Here is a 22,451-nt window from a genome sequence, read left to right on the forward strand (position 1 = left end):
TCGGACCATGGGATTTTCCAGGCAAGAGTACTGGAGTGGGTTGCCATTTTCAAGTTTCCTCAAAAAATTAAAAATCAAACTATCACATGACCCAGCAAATTCACTCCTGATTATTTACCTGAAGAAAACTGAAACACTAATTGGAAGAGATACGTGCACCCCAATGCTCACTGCAGCCTTATTTACAATAACCAATTTTTGGAAGCAAGCTGAGTGTTCACCAACAGATGAATGGATAACAAAGATGTGGTATAAATACACAATGGGATATTTAAGCCATAAGAAAGAATGAAATCTTGCCATTTGCAACAACTGCTAAATGAAATGTCAGACAAAGAAAGATAAATACCATGTGATATCATTTATTTGTAGAAACTGAAAAACAAAGCTAACAAAAAAATAAAACAAAAAGGACTCACAAGCACAGAGAATAAACTGGCCATTGCCAGAGTGGAGGTGGGTGGGAAGGTGAAGGAAATAGGTAAAGGGGAATAAGAGGTCCATTTATCAAGTGTACAAGCTAGGGGGATAAAGAATATGGTCAATAATACTGTATGAGGACAGATGGCTACTAGACTTCTCATGGTGATAATTTCATAATGTATGAAAATGTCAAATAACTATGTAGCATACCTAAAACTAACAATATTCTATGTCAACTGTGTTTCAGCTTGGAAAAAAAAAAAAAAGGAAGGCAGTTTTAAAACTGATCTATCCTTATCATTCAGAGGGCAGACAGAATGAAAACCACAGTCACAGAAAACTAACCAATCAGATCACATGGACCACAGCCTTCTCTAGCTCAATGAAACTATGAGCCATGCCATGTAGGGCCACCCAAGACAGGCAGGTCATGCAGGCAGTTCTGACAAAACGTGGTCCACTGGAGAAGGAATGGCAAACCATTTCATTATTCTTGCCTTGAGAACCCTATGAACAGTATAAAAAGGCAAAATGGCATGACACTGAAGATGAACTCCCCAGGTCAGTAGGTGCCCCATATGCTACTGGAGAAGAGTGGAGAAATAACTACAGAAAGAATGAAAGATGGAACCAAAGCAAAAACAACACCCAGTTGTGGATGTGACGGGTGATGGAAGTAAAGTCTGATGCTGTAAAGAGTAATATTGCATAAGAACCTGGAATGTTAGGTCCATGAATCAAGGCAAATTGGAAGTGGTCAAATAGGAGATGGCAAGAGTGAACATCAACATTTTAGGAATTGGTGAACTAAAATGGACTGGAATGGGTGAATTTAACTCAGATGACCATTATAACTACACTGTGGGCAAGAATTCCTTAGAAGAAATGGAATAGCCATCATAGTCAACAAAAGAGTCCAAAATGCAGTACTTGATGCAACCTCATAAACAACCGAATGATCTCTGTTCATTTCCAAGGTAAACCATTCAATATCACAGTAATCCAAGTCTATGCCTTGACCAGTAATGCTGCAGAAGCTGAAGTTGAATGTTTCTATGAAGACCTACAAGGCTTTCTGGAACTAACACCCAAAAAAGATGTCCTTTTCATTATAGGGGACTGGCATGCAAAAGTAGGAAGTCAAGAGCTAGCTGGAGTAACAGGTAAATTTGGCCTTGGACTACAAAACGAAGCAAGTCAAAGGATAACAGAGTTTTGCCAAGAGAACATGCTGGTCATAGTAAACACCCTCTTCCAACAACACAAGAGAAAACTCTACACATGGACATCACCAGATGGCCAACACTGAAATCAGACTGATTATATTCTTTGCTGCCAAAAATGAAGAAGCTCTATACAGTTCACAAAAACAAGACCGGGAGCTGACTGTGGCTCAGATCATGAACTCCTTATTGCCAAATTCAGACCTAAATTGAAGAAAGTAGGGGAAACGACAAGACTATGCAGGTAGAACCTAAATCAAATCCCTTACGATTACACAGTGGAAGTGACAAATAGAATCAAGGGATTAGATGTGATAGAGTGCCTAAAGAACTATGGAGAAGGTTTGTGGCATTGAACAGGAGGCAGTGATCAAGACCATCACCAAGAAAAAGAAATGCAAAAAGGCAAAATGGTTATCTGGTGAGACCTTAAAAATAGCTGATAAAAGAAGAGAAGCTAAAGGCAAAGGAGAAAAGGAAATATACCCATTTGAATGCAGAGTTCCAAACAATAGCAAGGAGAGACAGAAAGCCTTCCTCAGTGATCAATGCAAAGAAACAGGGAAAAACAATAGAATGGGAAAGACTAGAGATCTCTTCAAGAAAATCAGAGATACCAAGGGAATATTTCATGCAAAGATGAGCACAATAAAGGATAAAAATTGTATGGACCTAGCAGAAGCAGAAGATATTAAGAAGAGATAGCAAGAATACACAGAAGAACTATACAAAAAAGATCTTCATGACTGAGATAACCACAATAGTGTGATCACTCACCTAGAGCCAGATATCCTGGAATGAAAAGTCAAATGGGCCTAAGGAATCATCACTATGAACAAAGCTAGTGGAGGTAATGGAATTCCAGTTGAGCTACTTCAAATCCTGAAAGATGATGCTGTGAAAGTGCTGCACTCAATATGCCAGCAAACCTGGAAAAGTCAGCAGTCGCCACAGGACTGGAAAAGGTCAGTTTTCATTCCAATCCCTAAGAAAGGCAATGCCAAGAATGCTCAAACTACCGCACAATTGCACTCATCTCACACACTAGTAAAGTAATGCTCAAAATTCTCTAAGCCAGGCTTCAACAGCAGGTGAACGGTGAACTTTCAGATGTTCAAGCTGGATTTAGAAAAGGCAGAGGAACCAGAGATCAAATTGTCAACATCCACTGGATCACTGAAAAAGCAAGAGAGTTCTGGAAAAACATCTACTTTTGCTTTACTGACTTTGCCAAAGGCTTTGACTGTGTGGATCACCACAAACTGTGGAAAATTCTGAAAAAGACTGGAATACCAGACCACCTAACCTGTCTTCTGAGAAATCTGTATGCAAGTCAGGAAGCAACAGTTAGAACTGGGCATGGAACAACTGGTTCCAAATCAGGAAAGGAGTATGTCAAAGGCTGTGTATTGTCACTCTGCTTTTTAACTTATATGCAGAGTACATCATGAGCAATGCTGGACTGGATGAGGCACAAGCTGGAATCATGATTTCCAGGAGAAATATCAATAACCTCAGATACGCAGATGACACCACCCTTATGACAGAAGGCAAAGAACTAAAGAGCCTCTTAATGAAAGTGAAAGAGGAGAGTAAAAAAGTTGGTTTAAAACTCAACATTCAGAAAACTAAGATATTGGCATCCAATCCCATCCACTTCATGGCAAATAGATGAGGAATCAGTGGAAACAGTGAGAGGCTTTATTTTGGGGGGCTCCAAAATCACTACAGATGGTGACTGCAGCCATGAATTTAAAAGACGCTTGCTCCTTGGAAGAAAAGCTATGACCAACCTAGACAGCACATTAAAAAGCAGAGACATTACTTTACCAATAAAGGTCAGTCTAGTCAAAGCTATGGTTTTCCCAGTAGTCATGTATGGGTGTGAGGGTTGGACCATAAAGAAAGCTGAGTGCCGAAGAATTGATGCTTTTGAACTGTGGTGTTGGAGAAGACTCTTGAGAGTCCCTTGGACTGCAAGGAGATCCAACCAGTTCATCCTAAAGGAAATCAGTCCTGAATATTCATTGGAAGGACTGATGCTGAAGCTGAAACTCTGATACTCTGGCTACCTGATGCAAAGAACTGAATCACTGGAAAAGACCCTGATGCAGGGAAAGATTGAAGGCGGGAGGAGAAGGGGACGACAGAGGATTAAATAGTTGAATGGCATCACTGACACGCTGGACATGAGTTTGAGTAGGCTCCTGGAGTTGGTGATGGACAGGGAAGCCTGGCGTGCTTCATTCAGTCCATGAAGTCACATGGACATGACCGAGCAACTGAACTGAACTGAACTGAGAGATTCAGAAATACCACTGTAAGATTACAATCACAAGCACACAAAAACATCCTAAAATCCTTCCTGTGGAAGGTTACATGGAACACCCTCCTCACCTTCCAAACTCCACTCATCCCTTATCTAAATTCTCCCAGACTCTCCTCTTAAAACCATGGGCAAGTCGCTGTGTCCTTGTCCTTTTTTTTAAGTCTCCCACAGGCTTCCCCTGAGTCTCAAAAGGCTGGCTCAAGTGTTAATGATTAGGAAATGTCAGATACTAAAATAAAGAATAGCTGATGCAAGGCCCAAACAGATTGTGAAGGCTGAGGCTTCCTGGGAGAGGGAACACCTGAGCTTTCCAGAAAGACCCTGGGGGGAGTGTTCCTGGCAAACAGCTTGGCCTGAGCAAAGACCCAGAGATGTGAGCTCAGGCCTGGGCAGGAAGTACAAGTGGTTGAGTGTGGACGGGCATGAGGTGTGAAGCGAGCAGACTGGTGAGAGGCAGGTTGGTGAGCAGGCGAGGCTGGTAGGTTTCTTCCTGCAGGCAATGCCCAGCATTGGAGGATTTTGAACAGGGATTATGGGGCCTGAGCCCACTCTGACAGGATCTGAGGGGCAGGAGAATGGAGAAGAGACTGGCGCGAGGGGCCGGAGGTCAGGATGGAGAGGACGGGTGGCCTTGTTGCACACCTAGGACAAGGCCCTTTGAGAAGCCTGGCTGCGTGCAAGAGAGGTAGGCAAGCACACCTGGAGGCAGGTACAGGGCTCAGGGAGGCCTTTTAAAGGTGAGAGACTTCTAAAGACAAGGACAGAAGGGATTAAATTGATTCCAGGTTTGTTGGGGACCCATGAAGGGATCTGGCATAGTTCTGAGGACCCAGCAGAGGCAGAAACCATGAGGTTGTGGCAGGAAAAGCAAATTCAAGCCCAATTGGGGCAGCTTCATTCCTGCCCCAAACGTACAGAACATTTGCTGCTCTGGGTTCCCCATCTAAGGGTTCTGGATTTTTTTTTTTTTCTTTTTTTACTAGCAAACTACAGAGCCAAACTTCTGTGCATGCATGCTAAGTTGCTCAGTCGTGTCCAACTCTTTGCAATCCTATGGACCATAGCCCGCCAGGCTCTGCCATCCATGGGATTCTCCAGACAAGAATACTAGAATGGGTTGCCATGATCTCCTTCAGGGGATCTTTCCAACCCAGGGGTCAAACCCGCATCTGTCTCCTGCATTGGCAGGCGGGTTCTTTATCACTAGCACCACCTGGGAAGATCCTTTTTTTTTTTTTTTTAAATTTTTTAACTTTACAATATTGTATCAGTTTTGCCAGATTATATCAAAATGAACCCACCACAGGCATACATGTGTTCCCCATCCTGAACCCTCCTCCCTCCTCCCTCCCCATACCATCCCTCTGGGTCATCCCAGCGCACCAGCCCCAAGCATCCAGTATCGTGCATCGAACCTGGACTGGCAACTCATTTCATATATGATATTATACATATTTCAATGCCATTGTCCCAAATCATCCCACCCTCTCCCTCTCCCACAGAGTCCAAAAGACTGTTCTATACATCAGTGTCTCCTTTGCTGTCTCGTATACAGGGAAGATCCTCTTAATTGCCATCAACAAGTACGCGATCAGCCTCATCGATCCCAGAACCATGGTGAGCAGTGACAGGGAAGAATAGGCAGGGGTAGGCTTTTCTGTCTGTATTTCTAACAAAGGTCCCCAAACCCAGGCTCCATGAGACTCTGTCAGCCACCACCATCCTCATTTCATCCACCCTGCTGGCCACACGTCTTGAGAGGTTGTCTATGTTTGCTGTGTCTACTTCCTTACCTCTCATCTCTTCATCAAAACTGCTCTCTGAGTTACAAAGTCCTTACTTTAGTTACCAAGTCCTAAATCCATTCAACTCTTTAGTGCTTGGTCTTTCAGCATCATCAGATGCTACCACCCACTTCCTCCCTCCAAAATGCTCTTTGTTCACTTTAGTCAGGGTGGCAGTCTGTGCTGGGGTAACTGATGCTCAGATGTGTGGGCCTGAGCAGTTCCTACCAAAGGGCCCTACCACTGACACAGGAGGGCACAACTGGGGCTGCTGGTAAAGAGGGCATGACCTCCAACTTCCCCTTCACCCCATGGGCCCACTTACCTGGTTTTCCTCACATCTTCCTTGGTCTTTCTCTCAGGCACTTCCCTGGGCTGCTTCTCTACCCAGCCCAGACTCTGTGTTCCCCAAGACTATGTCTTCTTGTATCCCTCTTCCAATTCCACTGAATCATCTTATTTGGGACAACAGTTTCCATTTCTTGAGGCTCTTAAAATTCCAATTCCAGCCCCATACACCGACGGCCTCCTGGGCTTCCTTGGCTATCCCACTAGCTGGTCCCAACCACAGCCTGCCTCACACAGCAGCTCCGTGGCACACCTGGACTCTACCTTCTGGCTCTTTTCCCCATCTGAGGGCCCAAGTCTTTCATGCAGGTAGTGTCTCTGGGCTGGAGCTGAGGACAGTGAGGCCAGACAGTCCAGCTGTTCAGCTTCAGACTCCCACTGCTCCCACAGGACATCCTGACCACTCACCCCTTCACCAAGATCTCCAACTAGAACAGAGGCAACACCCTGCACATCAGCATATACATGGGAATATGAGGTCCAGAGAAGGAGGGGGAGTAGGTGATGGTCACACGGTGGGATGCAACTCACTGCTTCTAACACTGGGTTCTCAATTCTAGTTTCCCTTGATGGTCAAAGGTCACTGAGTGGACATGGGATTAAGCGCATCATCTCCTTGGGGAATCAGCCAACAACAAGCTATAAGGAAGCACCCCATGCACACTATACGACAGGATGTGTGAGTGGGGTGAGATCTTTGCCCCGCTCATGCCCATGCCACCTCTCCTTCTCTGACTCTGGATGGCATCACTCTGGCACTTCTCCCTTGACTTTGTCAGCCTAAGTGACCACAGAGGGCCCCAAAGATTGTATCAATTACCTTCTGAGTTCCTGAGAGGTTGCCTTTATTTACATGCTGATGTTCACCACAGCCACTCCTTAGTGGGGAATGGTATGAAGGGTTAGGATGAGACAAATCCTGTGATACCCAGAGAGAAACCAGCTCCAGCTCCAGGATAACAAGTATTTTCCGTTTGCTCATCCCCTTGAAATGCATTCTTTATAGAAAGGCTAGACCAGAATGGTTTTTTTGAGAGTCTCCCTAGCTCTCCTGAACTCCTTTCTTGACCTTTCTCTACGATCAAGTCACCCTGAGGTACAAAAAGGAAGGAGAAAGTGACTGTGGCTCAATTTCCTCCAAGAACATCCTGTACGAGAATGACGACACACTAGTAGAGGAGGAATGTACTATATAAAAGGATTCCTCAGAGGAGGATTCAACAATAGGGGTCTCAGGGTTGAATTTCAGGGCTGGAGTGTCTTTGGTGGGTTCTGTGGGTCTAGACTCTTTGTGGTAGGGGGTCATTATGTTTAAGTTGTGGGGGAGGTGTCTGTCTGATGATCACTTAGGTACAAACTTGGTTTGATGGTCTTCTTGGGGGATGCTGGTGCTATGATTTCCCTCCCCCCCACTCTTGTGGCCTCTGGCGATCAAACCTGCCCTTTGGAGAACACTGGTGGTTTGGCCTTCCCCTTGAGGGGCACTGGTGCTTTGATCTCTCTCTTGGGGGATGCTAGGGGTCTGGCTTCCATCTTGGGGGGTGCTGGTGGTTTAACCACCCCCTTGGGGTGCACTGGTGGTTTGATGCCCCCCTTGGTGGACACTGCTGGGTTGATTTTCTCCTTGGGAGACATGGGTGGTTTGATATTCCCCTTGGGGGACACTGGTGATCTGATGTTCTTGGCAACCCCTGGTAGCATGTTTCTCTTAGGAGGATCCTGATGATGTGACAGCTTCCTCCCCGGGGGCTGCTGTGATACAGAAGGAGCTTGGGTAGCTGAGGGTTCTTTTGATCTAGGCTGGCTGGAAGATGGCAAGAGTCCAAGGGTTTCCAATGACCCTTTTTCCATGTTAGAGGCTGTTTCCTCAATGTCTGTAGAAGACAGAAAAGACATAAGCACATATTCCTCAATGTCACAATACCCCAATCTATGTTTTTTATGTGGTGAACTCATAGTTACCTATTAAATGTTACAATCATTCCCATCTCCCCAGGCTCATTCTTCTGAGCTTCCTCCCCTAAGATTTTGGGCAAGCTTATATCAGGCCCTTCAATTCTGCCTGGCACAAAAAAGTCCATTATATGAGGGTGAGGCTTACCAAGGAAGCTCTCAGAAAGAAGGGACTAACATTAGCTTAAAGATTATATGTGTGTGTGTGTGTGTGTGTGTGTGTGTGTGTGTGTGTTTTATTATAATTGCTTCCAAATCAGCTCATATAGAAAAAATGAACACATTTTGCCACTAGACTGTTAAGATTCTTGAGGGAAAGGACTTTGATTTCCTTGCCACTATACTTCCATTACCAGAAAAATATCTATCACATACTAGGTGCTTGTTAATTTTTTTTTAACTAATTTACTGATTTAAAAAAAAAAAACTGGTAATAGAGAGCTAGAGAATTCAGACCTACTTCATACTCAAGACAATTTTTTAAATGGATAAAACACACAAAAAAAAACTTATTTGAATTAAGAGTTTATAATAATAGTTTAAAATCATGAAAAACATGATAACCTAAAGAAGTAAGCCCACAATACTGTCTATAGGATACTCACTTTAGATATAAAAATACATATAGATTAAAAGTAAAAAGATAGAAAAAGATATACCATATTAACTCTACTGAAAAGAAAGATGAAGTTGCTGTTAATACTACACCAAGTAATTCAAAGCAAAGAATACTACCAGGAATAAAGGAAGTAATTTCATAATCAAATAAAAAGATTATCTTATCAAGAAGATTACAATTCTAAATATTTATGCAACTATGAGTTTCAAAACACTTAAAGCAGACACAAATAGGACAGAAAAGAGAAATAAACAAAACTACAATTACACTTAAAGATTTAAATACTTCATTCTCAATAACTGAACCAAAATCAGTAAGATATAGAAGACTTGAAAAACACCATTAACCAACTTTATCTAATTGACATTTATAGAACAGTCTACCCAATAATAAGAGAAGACATATTCTTTTCATATGCACATGGAAAACTTACCAAGATAGAACATATTCTGGGCCTCAAATTGTGATAATAAATTTAAAAGGATTAAGTCATACAAAGTATGTCCTCTGACCATACAGAATTAGAGTAGAAGGTAATAAAGACACCTGGAAAAATCCTCAATATTTGGAAACTAACATACTTCTAAATAATCCCCAGGACAAAGAAGGGCAAACATAACCTGATTTTAAGACTTGCTATAAAGCTACAGTAATCTAGGTAATATGATATTGGCATAAATATAAACATGAATAAAACAGAAATCGAGAGTCTAGAAGCAGACCCACAAATAAATAAAGAAATCATTTTTCATAAACGTACAAAGGTAATTCAGTGGAGAAATGATAGCTTTCTACTGAAGTACAGCTGATTTACACTGTTGCATTAGTCTCAGGTACAGCGTACTGATTCAGTGTTTTTGCAGATTATATTTCATTAAGTGTTATTATAAGATTTGGGGTATAATTCATCTGTGCTAAACAGTAAATCCTTGTTGCTGGCAAACAGGTAATGTTTGTCCTTCTTTGTCCTGTGGGTTATTTAGAAGTATGTTAGTTTCCAAATATTGAGGATTTTCCATGTATCTTTATTAGTTTCTACTTTAATTCCATATGGTCAGAGAACATACTTTGTAGGACTTGTTTGTACCTGTTAATCCCACACCTCTAATTTGCCCCTCCCCTCTTCCCGTCCCTTCGGTAATCATAAGCTTGTTTTCTATGTCTGTGAGTCTGTTTCTGTTTTGTATACAGATTCATTTGTACTATTTTTTTTTTAAGATTCCATGTATAAGTTATTCAATATTTATCTTCTCTGTCTGACATTTCACTAAGCATAATATCCTCTAGGTGTATCCACATTGCCAGAAATGGCAATAATTCATTCTCATTTATGGCTTAGTAATATACACATACACACACATATATCCCACATCTTCTTAACCATTTGTTAATGGGCACTGGGTTGCTTCCACGCTTTGTCTATTATAAATAGTGCTATTAAGAACACTGGGGTTGCATATATCTTTTTTAACAATTTTTTTTTCCAGATATACACCCAGGAGTGGACCTGCTGATCATATGGTATCTCTATCTCTCCAACATTTGTTATATGTAGACTTTTTGATGACAGCCACTCTGACCAGTGTGAGGTGATTTCTCATTGTGGTTTTGATTTGCATTTTCTTAACAATTAGTGATGTTGAGCATCTTTTCATGTGCCTGTTAGCCTTCTGTATGTCCTTTTTGGAAAAATGTCTACTTAGATCTTCTGCCCATTTTTTAACTGGATTTTTTATACTGAGTTGTATGAGCTATCTGTATACTTTGGATATTAATCCCTTGTCAGTCACATCATCTGCATGTATTTTCTCCCATTCTTTAGGTTGTCTTTTTGTTACTGACGTTTTCCTTTGCTGTGCAAGAGCTTTTAAGTTTGACTAGGTCCCATTCCTTTGTTTTTACTTCTTTTGTCTGAGGAGACTGATCAAAGAAAATATCGCTATGATTTATGTCAGGTTCTCTTCTAGGAGCTTTATGGTGTCACGTCCTACACTTAGGTCTTTAAAATATGTTGAGTTTATTTTTGTACATAGTGTGAGGTAATGTTCTAATTTCACTGTTTAAATGTGACTGCCCAGTTTTCCCAGCACCACATATTGAATGCACTATCTTCTCACCATTATGTACATGCTTGCCTCCTCTGTTGTAGATTAATTGACCATAAATGCATGAGCTCTTCTTGAAGAGACTATTAAAGGATGAACTACAGCCAAAAAGATGCAGCCAAAGATGGAGAAGCTCTATACACTTAGCAAAAACAAGACCAGGAGCTGACTGTGGCTCAGATCATGAACTCCTTATTACCAAATTCAGACTTAAATTGAAGAAAGTACAGAAAACCACTAGACCATTCAGGTATGAACTAAATCAAATCCCTTATGATTGTACAGTGGAAGTGAGAAACAGATTTAAGGGCCTAGATCTGATAGATAGAGTGCCTGATGAACTATGGACGGAGGTTCGTGACATTGTACAGGAGACAGGGATCCAGACCATCCCCATGGAAAAGAAATGCAAAAAAGCAAAATGGCTGTCTGGGGAGGCCTTACAAATAGCTGTGAAAAGAAGAGAAGCACAAAGCAAAGGAGAAAAGGAAAGATATAAGTATCTGAATGCAGAGTTCCAAAGAATAGCAAGAAGAGATAAGAAAGCCGCCTTCAGTGATCAATGCAAAGAAACAGAGGAAAACAACAGAATGGGAAAGACTAGAGATCTCTTCAAGAAAATTAGAGATACCAAGGGAGCATTTCATGCAAAGATGAGCTCAATAAAGGACAGAAATGGTATGGACCTAACAGAAGCAGGAGATATTAAGAAGAGATGGCAAGAATATACAGAAGAACTGTACAGAAAAGATCTTCATGACCCAGATAATCACAATGTTGTGATCACTGACCTAGAGCCAGACATCCTGGAATGTGAAAGTCAAGTGGGCCTTAGAAAGCATCACTATGAACAAAGCTAGTGGAGGTGATGGAATTCCAGTTGAGCTCTTTCAAATCCTGAAAGATGATGCTGTGAAACTGATGCACTCAATATGCCAGCAAATTGGGAAAACTCAGCAGTGGCCACAGGACTGGAAAAGGTCAGTGTTCATTCCAATCCCAAAGAAAGGCAATGCCAAAGAATGCTCAAACTACTGCACAATTGCACTCATTTCACATGCTAGTAAAGTAATGCTCAAAAATCTCCAAGCCAGGCTTCGGAAATACGTGAACCGTGATTTTCCAGATGTTCAAGCTGGGTTTAGAAAAGGCTGAGGAACCAGAGATCAAATTGCCAACATCTGCTGGATCATCAAAAAAGCAAGAGAGTTCCAGAAAAACATCTATTTCTGCTTTATTGATTACGCCAAAGCCTTTGACTGTGTGGATCACAATAAACTGTTGGAAATTCTGAAAGAGATGGGAATACCAGACCACCTGACCGGCCTCTTGAGAAACCTATATGCAGGTCAGGAAGCAACAGTTAGAACTGGGCATGGAACAACAGACTGGTTCCAAATAGGAAAAGGAGTACATCAAGGCTGTATATTGTCACTCTGCTTATTTAACTTATATGCAGAGCACATCATGAGAAACACTGGGCTGGAAGAAGCACAAGCTGGAATCAAGATTGCCAGGAGAAATATCAATAACCTCAGATATGCAGATGACATCACCCTTATGGCAGAACGTGAAGAGAACTAAAAAGCCTCTTGATGAAAGTGAAAGAGGAGAGTGAAAAAGTTGGCTTAAAGCTCCACATTCAGAAAACAAAGATCATGGCATCTGGTCCCATCACCTCATGGGAAATAGATGGGGAAACAGTGGAAACAGTGTCAGACTTTATTTTTCTGGGCTCCAAAATCACTGCAGATGGTGACTGCAGCCATGAAATTAAAAGACGCTTACTCCTTGGAAGAAAAGTTATGACCAACCTAGATAGCATATTCAAAAGAGAGACATTACTTTGACAACAAGGTCCGTCTAGTCAAGGATATGGTTTTTCCTGTGGTCATGTATGGATGCGAGAGTTGGACTGTGAAGAAAGCTGAGCACCAAAGAATTGATGCTTTTGAACTGTGGTGTTGGAGAAGACTGAAGAGTCCCTTGGACTGCAAGGAGGTCCAACCAGTCCATTCTAAAGGAGATCAGCCCTGGGATTTCTTTGGAAGGAATGATGCTAAAGCTTAAACTCCAGTACTTTGGCCACCTCATGCGAAGAGTTGACTCATTGGAAAAGACCCTGATGCTGGGAGGGATTGGGGACAGGAAGAAAAGGGGATGACAGAGGATGAGATGGCTGGATGGCATCACTGACTCGATGGACATGAGTTTGAGTGAACTCTGGGAGATGGTGATGGACAGAGAGGCCTGGCATGCTGCAATTCATGGGGTCGCAAAGAGTTGGACTCAACTGAGCGACTGAACTGAACTGAAAATCACTGCAGATGGTGACTGTAGCCATGAAATGAAAAGACGCTTGGTCCTTGGAAGAAAAGTTATGACCAACCTAGACATCATATTAAAAAGCAGAGACATCACTTTGACAACAAAGGTCCATCTAGTCAAAGCTATGGTTTTTCCTGTAGTCATGTATGGATGTGAGAGCTAGACTATAAAGAAATCTGAGTGCTGGAGAATTGATTCTTTTGAACTGTGGTGCTGGAGAAGACTCTTCAGAGTCCCATGGACTGCAAGGAGATCCAACCAGTCCATCCTAAAGGAAATCTTTCCTGATTATTCATTGGAAGGACTGATGCTGAAGCTGAAACTCCAAATCCTTGGCCACCTGATGTGAAGAGCTGACTCACTGGAAAAGACCCTGACACTGGGAAAGATTGAAGCTGGGAGAAGGGGACAATAGAGGATGAGATGGTTGGATGGCATCACCAACTCTAGGACATGAGTTTGAGTAAACTTTGGGAGTTATTGATGGACAGGGAGGCCTGGCATGCTGCAGTCCATGGGGTTGCAAAGAGTCGGACACAACTGAATGACTGAACTGAGTGCTGCAGCCACTGCTGAGTTTTCCCAATTTGCTGACATATTGACAGTTGCACTTTAATAAAATCATCTTTGAGGATTTTAAATAGATCAACTGGAATTCTGGCACCTACACTAGCTTTGTTTGCAGTAATGCTTCCGAAGGCCTACTTGATTTCACACTGTAGTATGTGTGGCTCTAGGTGAGTGACCACACTATCATGGATATCCAGAGTCATTAAGACTTTTATTGTAGAGTTCTGTGTACTCCCGCCACTTCTTAATCTCTTCTTCTGTTGGGTCCTTACCATTTAATGTCCTTTATCATACCCATCCTTGTATGAAATGTTGCCTTGATATAGCCATTTTCTTGAAGATTCTCTAGTTTTTTCCATTCTATTGTTTTCCTCTATTTCTTTGCATTCTTCATTTAAGAAGGCCTTTTATCTCTCCTTGCTATTCTCTGGAACTCTGCATTCAATTTAATATATCCCCTCCCTTTTGCTTCTCTTCTTTCCTCAGCTATTTGTAAAGCCTCCTCAACCACTTTGCCTTCTTGCATTTCTTAGTCTTTGGGATGATTTTTGTCACTGTCTCCTATACAATGTTACAAACATCCATCCATAGATCTTCAGGCACTCCATCTACCAGATCTAATCCCTTGAATCTATTAATTATCACCACTGTATAAGGTATTTGATTTAGGTCATACTTGAATGGCCTAGTGATGGCCTAGTGATTTTCCCTACCTTCTTCAGTTTAAGCCTGAATTTTGCAACAAGTAGCTCATGATCGGAGCCACAGTCAGCTCCATGTCTTGTTTTTGCTGACTGTATAGAGCTTCTCCATCTATGGCTACAAAGAACATAATCAATCTGATTTCAGAATTGAACATCCAGGATATCCATGCATAGAATCATCTCTTGTGTTGTTGGAAAAGGGTGTTTACTATGACCAGTGTGTTCTCTTGACAAAACTCGGTTAGCCTTTGCCCTGTTTCATTTTGTACTCCAAGGCGAAACTTACCTGTTACTCCAGGTATCTCTAGACTTCATACTTTTGCATTCCAATCCCCTATGATGAAAAGAACATCTTTTTTTTGGTGTTTATTTTAGAAGGTATTATAGGTCTTCATAGAACTGGTCAACTTCAGCTTCTTTGGCCTCAGTGGTTGGGGCATAGACTTGGATTTCTGTGCTATTGAATGGTTGGCCTTGGAAATGAACTGAGATCATTCTTATTGCTTTTGAGACTGCACCCAAGTACCTTGTTTCAAACTCTTTTGTTGACTGTTAGGGATATTCCATTTCTTCTAAAAGACTCTTGCCCACAGCAGTAGATATAATAGTCATCTGAATTAAAGCTGCTCATGCTTGTCCATTTTAGCTCACTGATTCCTAAGATGTCATTGTTCACAATTGGCATCTCCTGCTTGACCACATCCAATTTACTGTGATTCATGGACTGAACATTCCAAGTCCTATGCAACTGTGTTCCTTATAGCGTTAGACTTTACTTTTACTACATCCACAACTGAGTGTCCTTTCTGCTTTGGCCCAGCCACTTTATTCTTTCTGGGGCTATTGGTAATTGCCCTCCACTCTTCTCCAGTAGCATTTTGGACACCTTCCAATGTAGGGGACTCATCTTCTGGTGTCACATTGTTTTGCCTTTTGATACAGTTCATAGGGTTGTCACAGAAAGAATACTAGAGTGGGTTGCAATTTCCTCCTCCAGAGGACCATGTTTTGTCAGAATTCTTCACTATGACCCATCCACCTTGGGAGGCCCTGCCCATCATGGCTCTTAGCTTCACTGAGTTACACAAGCCACTTCGCCATGATAAGATTGTGATCCATGAACGGGAGGGGCCTGTTCAGTTCAGTTCAGTCACTCAGTTGTGTCCGACTCTTTGCGACCCCGTGAGTCACAGCACGCCAGGCCTCCCTGTCCATCACCAACTCCCGGAGTTCACTCAGACTCACATCCATCGAGTCAGTGATGCCATCCAGCCATCTCATCCTCTGTCGTCCCCTTCTCCTTCTGCCCCCAATCCCTCCCAGCATCAGAGTCTTTTCCAATGAGTCAACTCTTCGCATGAGGTGGCCAAAGTACTGGAGTTTCAGCTTTAGCATCATTCAGAATGGACTGGCTGGATCTCCTTGCAGTCCAAGGGACTCTCAAGAGTCTTCTCCAACATCACAGTTCCAAAGCATCAATTCTTTGGTGCTCAGCCTTCTTCACAGTTCAACTCTCACATCCATACATGACCACAGGAAAAACCATAGCCTTGACTAGACGAATCTTTGTTGGCAAAGTAATGCCTCTGCTTTTGAATATGCTATCTAGGTTGGTCATAACTTTCCTTCCAAGGAGTAAGCGTCTTTTAATTTCATGGCTGCGGTCACCATCTGCAGTGATTTTGGAGCCCCCAAAAATAAAGTCTGACACTGTTTCCCCATCTATTTCCCATGAACTGAAGAGACCAGATGCCATGATCTTTGTTTTCTGAATGTTGAGCTTTAAGCCAACTTTTTTTACTCTCCTCTTTCACTTTCATCAAGAGGCTCTTTAGTTCCTCTTCACTTTCTGCCATAAGGGTGGTGTCATCTGCATATCTGAGGTTATTGATATTTCTCCCGGCAATCTTGATTTCAGCTTGTGTTTCTTCCAGTCCAGAGTTTCTCATGATGTACTCTGCATATAAGTTAAATAAGCAGGTGACAATATACAGCCTTAACATACTCCTTTTCCTATTTGGAACCAGTCTGTTATTCCATGTCCAGTTCTAACTGTTGCTTCCTGACCTGCATACCAATTTCTCAAGAGGCAGGTCAGGTGGTCTAGTATTCCCATCTCTTTCGGAATTTCCCCCAGTTTATTGTGATCCACACAGTCAAAGGCTTTGGCATAGTCAATAAAGCAGAAATAGATGATTTTCTGGAACTCTCTTGCTTTTTCCATGATCCAGCAGATGTTGGCAATTTGATCTCTGGTTCCTCTGCCTTTTCTAAAACCAGCTTGAACATCAGGAAGTTCACGGTTCACGTATTGCTGAAGCCTGGCTTGGAGAATTTTGAGCATTACTTTACTAGCGTGTGAGATGATTGCAATTGTGCAGTAGTTTGAGCATTCTTTGGCATTGCCTTTCTTTGGGATTGGAATGAAAACTGACCCTTTTCCAGTCCTGTGGCCACTGCTGAGTTTTCCCAATTTGCTGGCATATTGAATGTGGCACTTTCACAGCATCATCTTTCAGGATTTGAAAGAGCTCAACTGGAATTCCATCACCTCCACTAGCTTTGTTCATAGTGATGCTTTCTAAGGCCCACTTGACTTCACACTCCAGGATGTCTGGCTCTACGTCAGTGATCACACCTAGATCACCCCTAGAGGGGCCTGTAATCCTCTCCAGATAACAGGGAGATCAGTGATTGCCATCTTTACTCTTTCCCTCTACACTGCCCCCCATCACAGGTTTCTCCAAGAAAAGAGCTTGTGCATATATAAAGTGCCCAGCCTTTCGTGGCTGCCACCCAGAGGATATATCCCACAGCCTTGCTCTGGTGGCCAGTAGGGCTTGTGTTCATAGGTTCAATGGGATGGTAGCTAAGAAAGAAATAGTTCACAACAATCAGTCCCTCTAGGGCTCAGTGCAAAGGGAATAGACAGAAACATGCATCTCCCAGTCTTCCCCTGAAAGTGGTATGTTTGCATACTTTTAAAAGTTGTTACCTGAGGGTCTGGCTTCTAATCAGCCTGCATCAAAGTGCTGACTAAGATCCTCCCCTTTGGAACACTGAGAGTACTTGGAACTCTTTCATCTTCTGGGGCCACTATGAACCAAGCAGACATCTTTGCCAACTACAAATGTGTAAGCTAGGGCAGGGTTGATGGATAAGGTTCAGTTCCTACACCATACCACTCCTTCAAGACTGGGAGAGGTAGCTGTTTTATCTAATGCATAGAAACCAACACAGAGCCAAGGGAAAAGAATAAACGGAGGAACATCTTCCAAATGAAAGAACATGACCTTAATGAAAAGGAGATAAGTGATTTATCTGATAAAGAGTTCAAAATAATGGTCCTAAAGATGATCACCAGGAGAACAAGGCATAAATAAAATGAGAATTTTAACAAAGAAATACAAAATATAAGAAAGCACCAAACAAATCACAGAGTAGAGAAATACAATAACTAAACTGAAAAATTCAATAGAGAGGTTCAACAACAGACTTGATGAGCCAGAAGAAACGATCAATGAACTTGAAGATGGAACAGTGGAATTTACCCAACCAGAGAAACAAAAAGAATCAAAAATAGTGAAAATAGTTTAACGGATTTATTGGCCCATATCAAGAGGAACAATATGCACATTGTAGAGATTCCAGAAGTAAAAGAGAGAGTGAAAGAAACAAAACTTCTTTGAAAAAATGATAGCTGAAAACATCCCTAACCTGGAGAAGGAAACAGACATTTAGATCTAGGAAGTCCAGAGAGGTCCAAATAAGATGAATGTAAAGAGACACCAAGCAAGATGTACTATAATTAATTATCAAGCATTAAAGACAAGAAGAGAATCTTACAATCAGCGAGAGAAAACAACTTGTTATGTAAAAGAGAATCCCCAAAAGGCAATCTGCAGATTTCTCACCAGAAACTTTGTAGGCTAAAAGGGAGTGGCACAATATATTCAAAGTGCTGGGGGGGAAAACTACTGACAAAGAACACTCTGCCCATCAGAGGATTCGTTATTGAAAGAGAGTTAAAGGGTTTTCAGACAAGCAAGAGCTGAAAGACAAAAGAATTCAACACCACCTGACTGGCCTTACAAGAGCTGTTAAGGGGACTTCCTTAGGCTGAAGCAAAGGGGGCAGAAACTAATAACAGGAAAATACATAAAATATTTAATGTAAAATATTTTACATTATTTTAAATGTTGAAAATATATAAAATATAAAATGTAAATCTTACTAGTAAAGGTAAGTACATGGTTAAATCTGAAAATAATCTAATGTTGTAATGGTGATATGTTAATCACTTATATCTCTAGTATGAAGGATAAAAGACAAAAGTAGTAAAAAATAACTACAATATTTGTTAATGGATACACAATAGGTAAATTGTGACATCAAAAACATAGATTTACTGGGGGTACAGTAAAAACAGAGCTTTGGCTTTAAAGTGTTCAATTTTAAATTACTATCAACTTAAAATAGACTGTTAAAAATATGTTTTATTTAACCTCACGGTAATCATAAGGCAAAAACCTGTACTAGACACAAAAGATAAAGAGATAGGGATCTAAACATGCCACTACAGTAAATCATCAAACCACAAAGACAGAGAAGAAATGAAGAGAAGAAAGAATTAAAAAACAGGCAGAAAACACCTAGCATAAATGATAAAAGCACATACCTATCAAAAATTGCTTTAAATGTAACTGAACTAAATTTTCTAAAAAGACACAGAGTGTCTGAATGAATAAAAAAACAAGACCTAACTATATGCTGCCTATAAGAGATATTCACTTCAACTTTAAGGACATTCACAGCCTGAAAGTGAAGAGATGGAAAAAGACATTCTATGCAAATGGAAACCAAAAGAAAGCTAAAAGAAAAAGTTCCATGGTTTCCATTCCAACACAACAATGTGAACATACTTAATGCCACTGAGTCATATACTTAAAAATGGTAATCAATTTTGTTATGTAAATATATTTTATTACAAGTTTCTTAAAAACCAACAAAAATATTATTAAAATTTTATTTGACTAATGTCTAGTCTACTTAATGTGCACTCTCTGTTCCTCTCCTTTTCCAAATCATATCAATCTTCAAATTCCAGTTCTAATTCTTCCCAGGCTTCTTCCAATCCCAAAACATGTCACTTTTTTTTTTTCTGTATTCCAAGAACTATTATTGTTGGAATGAGTTCATTTGACAATTAATTATTCCTGTCTGGTGATAGATCTTCCACTTTATCTTAAATAATTATTCAATTATTTATATATATAAATAACTGGGCTTCCCTGGTGGCTCAGAGGTTATGGTATCTGCCTGCAATGCACGAGACCTGGGTTCAATCCCTGGGTCAGGAAGATCCCCTGGAGAAGGAAATGGCAACCCACTCCAGTATTCTTGCCTGGAGAATCCCATGGATGGAGGAGCCTGGTGGGCTACAGTCCATGGGGTCACAAAGAGTCCAACACGACTGAGTGACTTCACTTTCACTTTCACTTTCATATAAATAACTAGATTTATCTTGACTTGATAATAACATGATAATCTTGATGTAATAATCTTGACTAGATTATGTATACTAGATTAAATCTTATCTGAGAGAGTAGCAATATCCTACTCTTAGGGTCAGTCAAGAAGACAAGGTTCTTGAGCTTATGCCTGTGTTTGATTAGTAATGTATTTTAAAATACTCCATTTTTTTCTCACTGTACTACTTCTTTCACTTGGTATACCCCAGGCATTTCTGTTTTCAGATTCTTCAGGTTGATAAAGCTTTAGACACTGGCTGTGGCTCTGATGACTCAAGAACTAGAGTCATTGTGTTGGTATGGGATTATGCCCATCACCCCACTGGGGAATCAGTGAACAAGGTATTATAAAGCACCCCACTTCACGCCAGATGACAGAATGCATGTGTGGGATGAGATCTTTGCCCCTGACTCACACGTATGCCACCTCTCATTCTCAGGATGGCATCACTTTGGCACTTATCCTCTAGTCTTTGTCAGCCTGAATGATCACAGAGGGGTCCAAAGAATACACCAGTTACCTTCTGAGTTCCTGAGAGTTGCCTTTATTTACATGCTGATGTTCATTACAGATGAGATAAAACCTAATATCCAGAGAACAACCAGCTCTAGCTCCAAGATTACAACTATTTTCCCCTTGTTTTTCCCCTTGATATGCACTCTTTAGAGAAAGGCTAGATCAGAATGGTTTTCCTGAGAGCCTCAGCAGCTCTTCTGCACTCATTGCCTGACCCCTCTTCACTGTCATGATCCTCAGGCACAGAGAAGAGGAAGAAGGGAGCAAGTTGTGGTTAATTCTCTGCAGACAGGCTTAGGAGAAGGAGGATGGGCTGGATGTGGTGAAAACGGGAAGGGATTCCTCAGAAGATTTAGTACTGGGGGGCCTTTCAGTTTGTTTCTGAGGATGAGAGACATCTATAGAGGAAAATGTTCCATTCGCCTTCATGGCTGAAGATTGGAAGGTGGCCTCTCTGGCAGACTCCCGGACAGGTGCTTGGATGGATTCAGAGGCCTTCAAGGTGGGGACCAGTTGTCTAATGTCATCCTCGCCAGTCACTGGTGTCTTGATGGTTTTGCTGACTGGCTCTGGTTTGCTGGCTTTCTTCATGGGGACTACTGAAACACGGTTAAAGCCTGGGTATTTCCTTACATTCTTGGTTAAAGCTGGGGAGAGGGCTGCATGAGTCCAAGGAATTTCCATAACTCGGGAGACAGGATCTATGGATATACATGAAGGTCCTTGATTCTTACTTTTTCCTGTTCGGAGGCTTGTACTCAGAGATTCTATGGGATAGAAAAGACAAAAACACAGATTCCGCAAATGTCACTTCTCCAATATTTGCCAGTTACGTGGTAAGATTCTAGTCATCTTTAAAATGTCAGCCCCTCAATTTCCATCTCAGATTTTTTTCCACTATTTCTCTCCCCACCCAGACTTTCCTATGGTCTTCAATTCATCAAGGTGCTAGAGTTTGAGACATTGCTTAATTCACTTTTTAGCTCTAGTAGGTTTTTCAGTTGACTCCTTAAAATTTTTAATATAATAATAAATGCAAATTAAGGAGTTTTATTTCTTCCTTTATGCCTATTATTATTTTACTGAACTGGCTAGGATATCCAGTGCAAGGTCAAATAGAAGAAAGCGGTAAGAGCTGGTATTATTGATTTATTATTTCTTAAAATTGAAGTATAGTTGATTCACAATGTTGTATTAGTTTCTGGTATACAGCAAAGTGATTCAGTTATGCATATATACATATATATTTACTCTTTTCAAATTATTTTCCATGACAGTTTATCAAAGGAAATAACAGTTCCCTGTGCTATACAGTAGGATCTTGTTGTAGTAGTTTGTATCTGCTAATCTAAATTTCTAATTTATCTTTCCCTGACCCCTTCCTTTCCCTTTCGGTAACCATAATTTTGTTTTCTATGTCTCTGAGTCTGTTTCTGTTTCATATAGAAGTTTATTTGTTTCACATTTTAGATTCCATATATAAGTGGTATCTTATGGTCTTTTTCTTTGTCTTTTTCTTTCTGACTTAGTATGATCATCTCTAGGTCCATCCATTTTGTTGCAAATATCATTATTTTATTCTTTTTCATGGCTGAGTAGTAGTCCACTATAAACCACATTTTTATCCATTCACCTATCAATGGACATTTAAGTTGCTTCTCAGATCAGATCAGTTGCTCAGTCGTGTCCGACTCTTTGCGACCCCATGAACTGCACCACGCTAGGCCTCCCTGTCCATCACCAACTCCCGGAGTTCACTCAGACTCACATCAATCGAGTCAGTGATGCCATCCAGCCATCTCATCCTCTGTCGTCCCCTTCTCCTCTTGCCCTCAATCCCTCCCAGCATCAGAGTCTTTTCCAGTAAGTCAACTCTTCGCATGAGGTGGCCAAAGTACTGGAGTTTCATCTTTAGCATCATTCCTTCCAAAGAAATCCCAGGGCTGATCTCCTTCAGAATGGACTGGTTGGATCTCCTTGCAGTCCAAGGGACTCTCAAGAGTCTTCTCCAACACCA

General features: G+C 41.2%; 1 protein-coding gene across 6 annotated transcripts in view; it reads right to left on the bottom strand.

Moving 5' to 3' along the window:
- Positions 1-6,935: 6,935 nt before the first annotated feature.
- LOC129652613 (glycerophosphodiester phosphodiesterase domain-containing protein 4-like) overlaps positions 6,936-22,451 on the bottom strand; it is a 181,747-nt gene continuing 166,231 nt past the window's right edge. For 5 of the 6 annotated variants that reach the window (XM_055581386.1, XM_055581390.1, XM_055581389.1 and 2 more), the window contains one exon: positions 20,450-21,201. In XM_055581386.1, coding sequence (XP_055437361.1) covers positions 20,729-21,201 — 473 coding nt within the window. In that variant the 3' untranslated portion in view covers positions 20,450-20,728. Of the gene's footprint in view, positions 7,982-20,449; positions 21,202-22,451 lie in introns of those variants that run through there. The other variant, XM_055581388.1, reaches the window with a different exon arrangement.

This window comes from Bubalus kerabau, chromosome 5 (assembly GCF_029407905.1).
Source record: "Bubalus kerabau isolate K-KA32 ecotype Philippines breed swamp buffalo chromosome 5, PCC_UOA_SB_1v2, whole genome shotgun sequence".
In the NCBI taxonomy this organism is placed as follows: domain Eukaryota; kingdom Metazoa; phylum Chordata; class Mammalia; order Artiodactyla; family Bovidae; genus Bubalus; species Bubalus kerabau.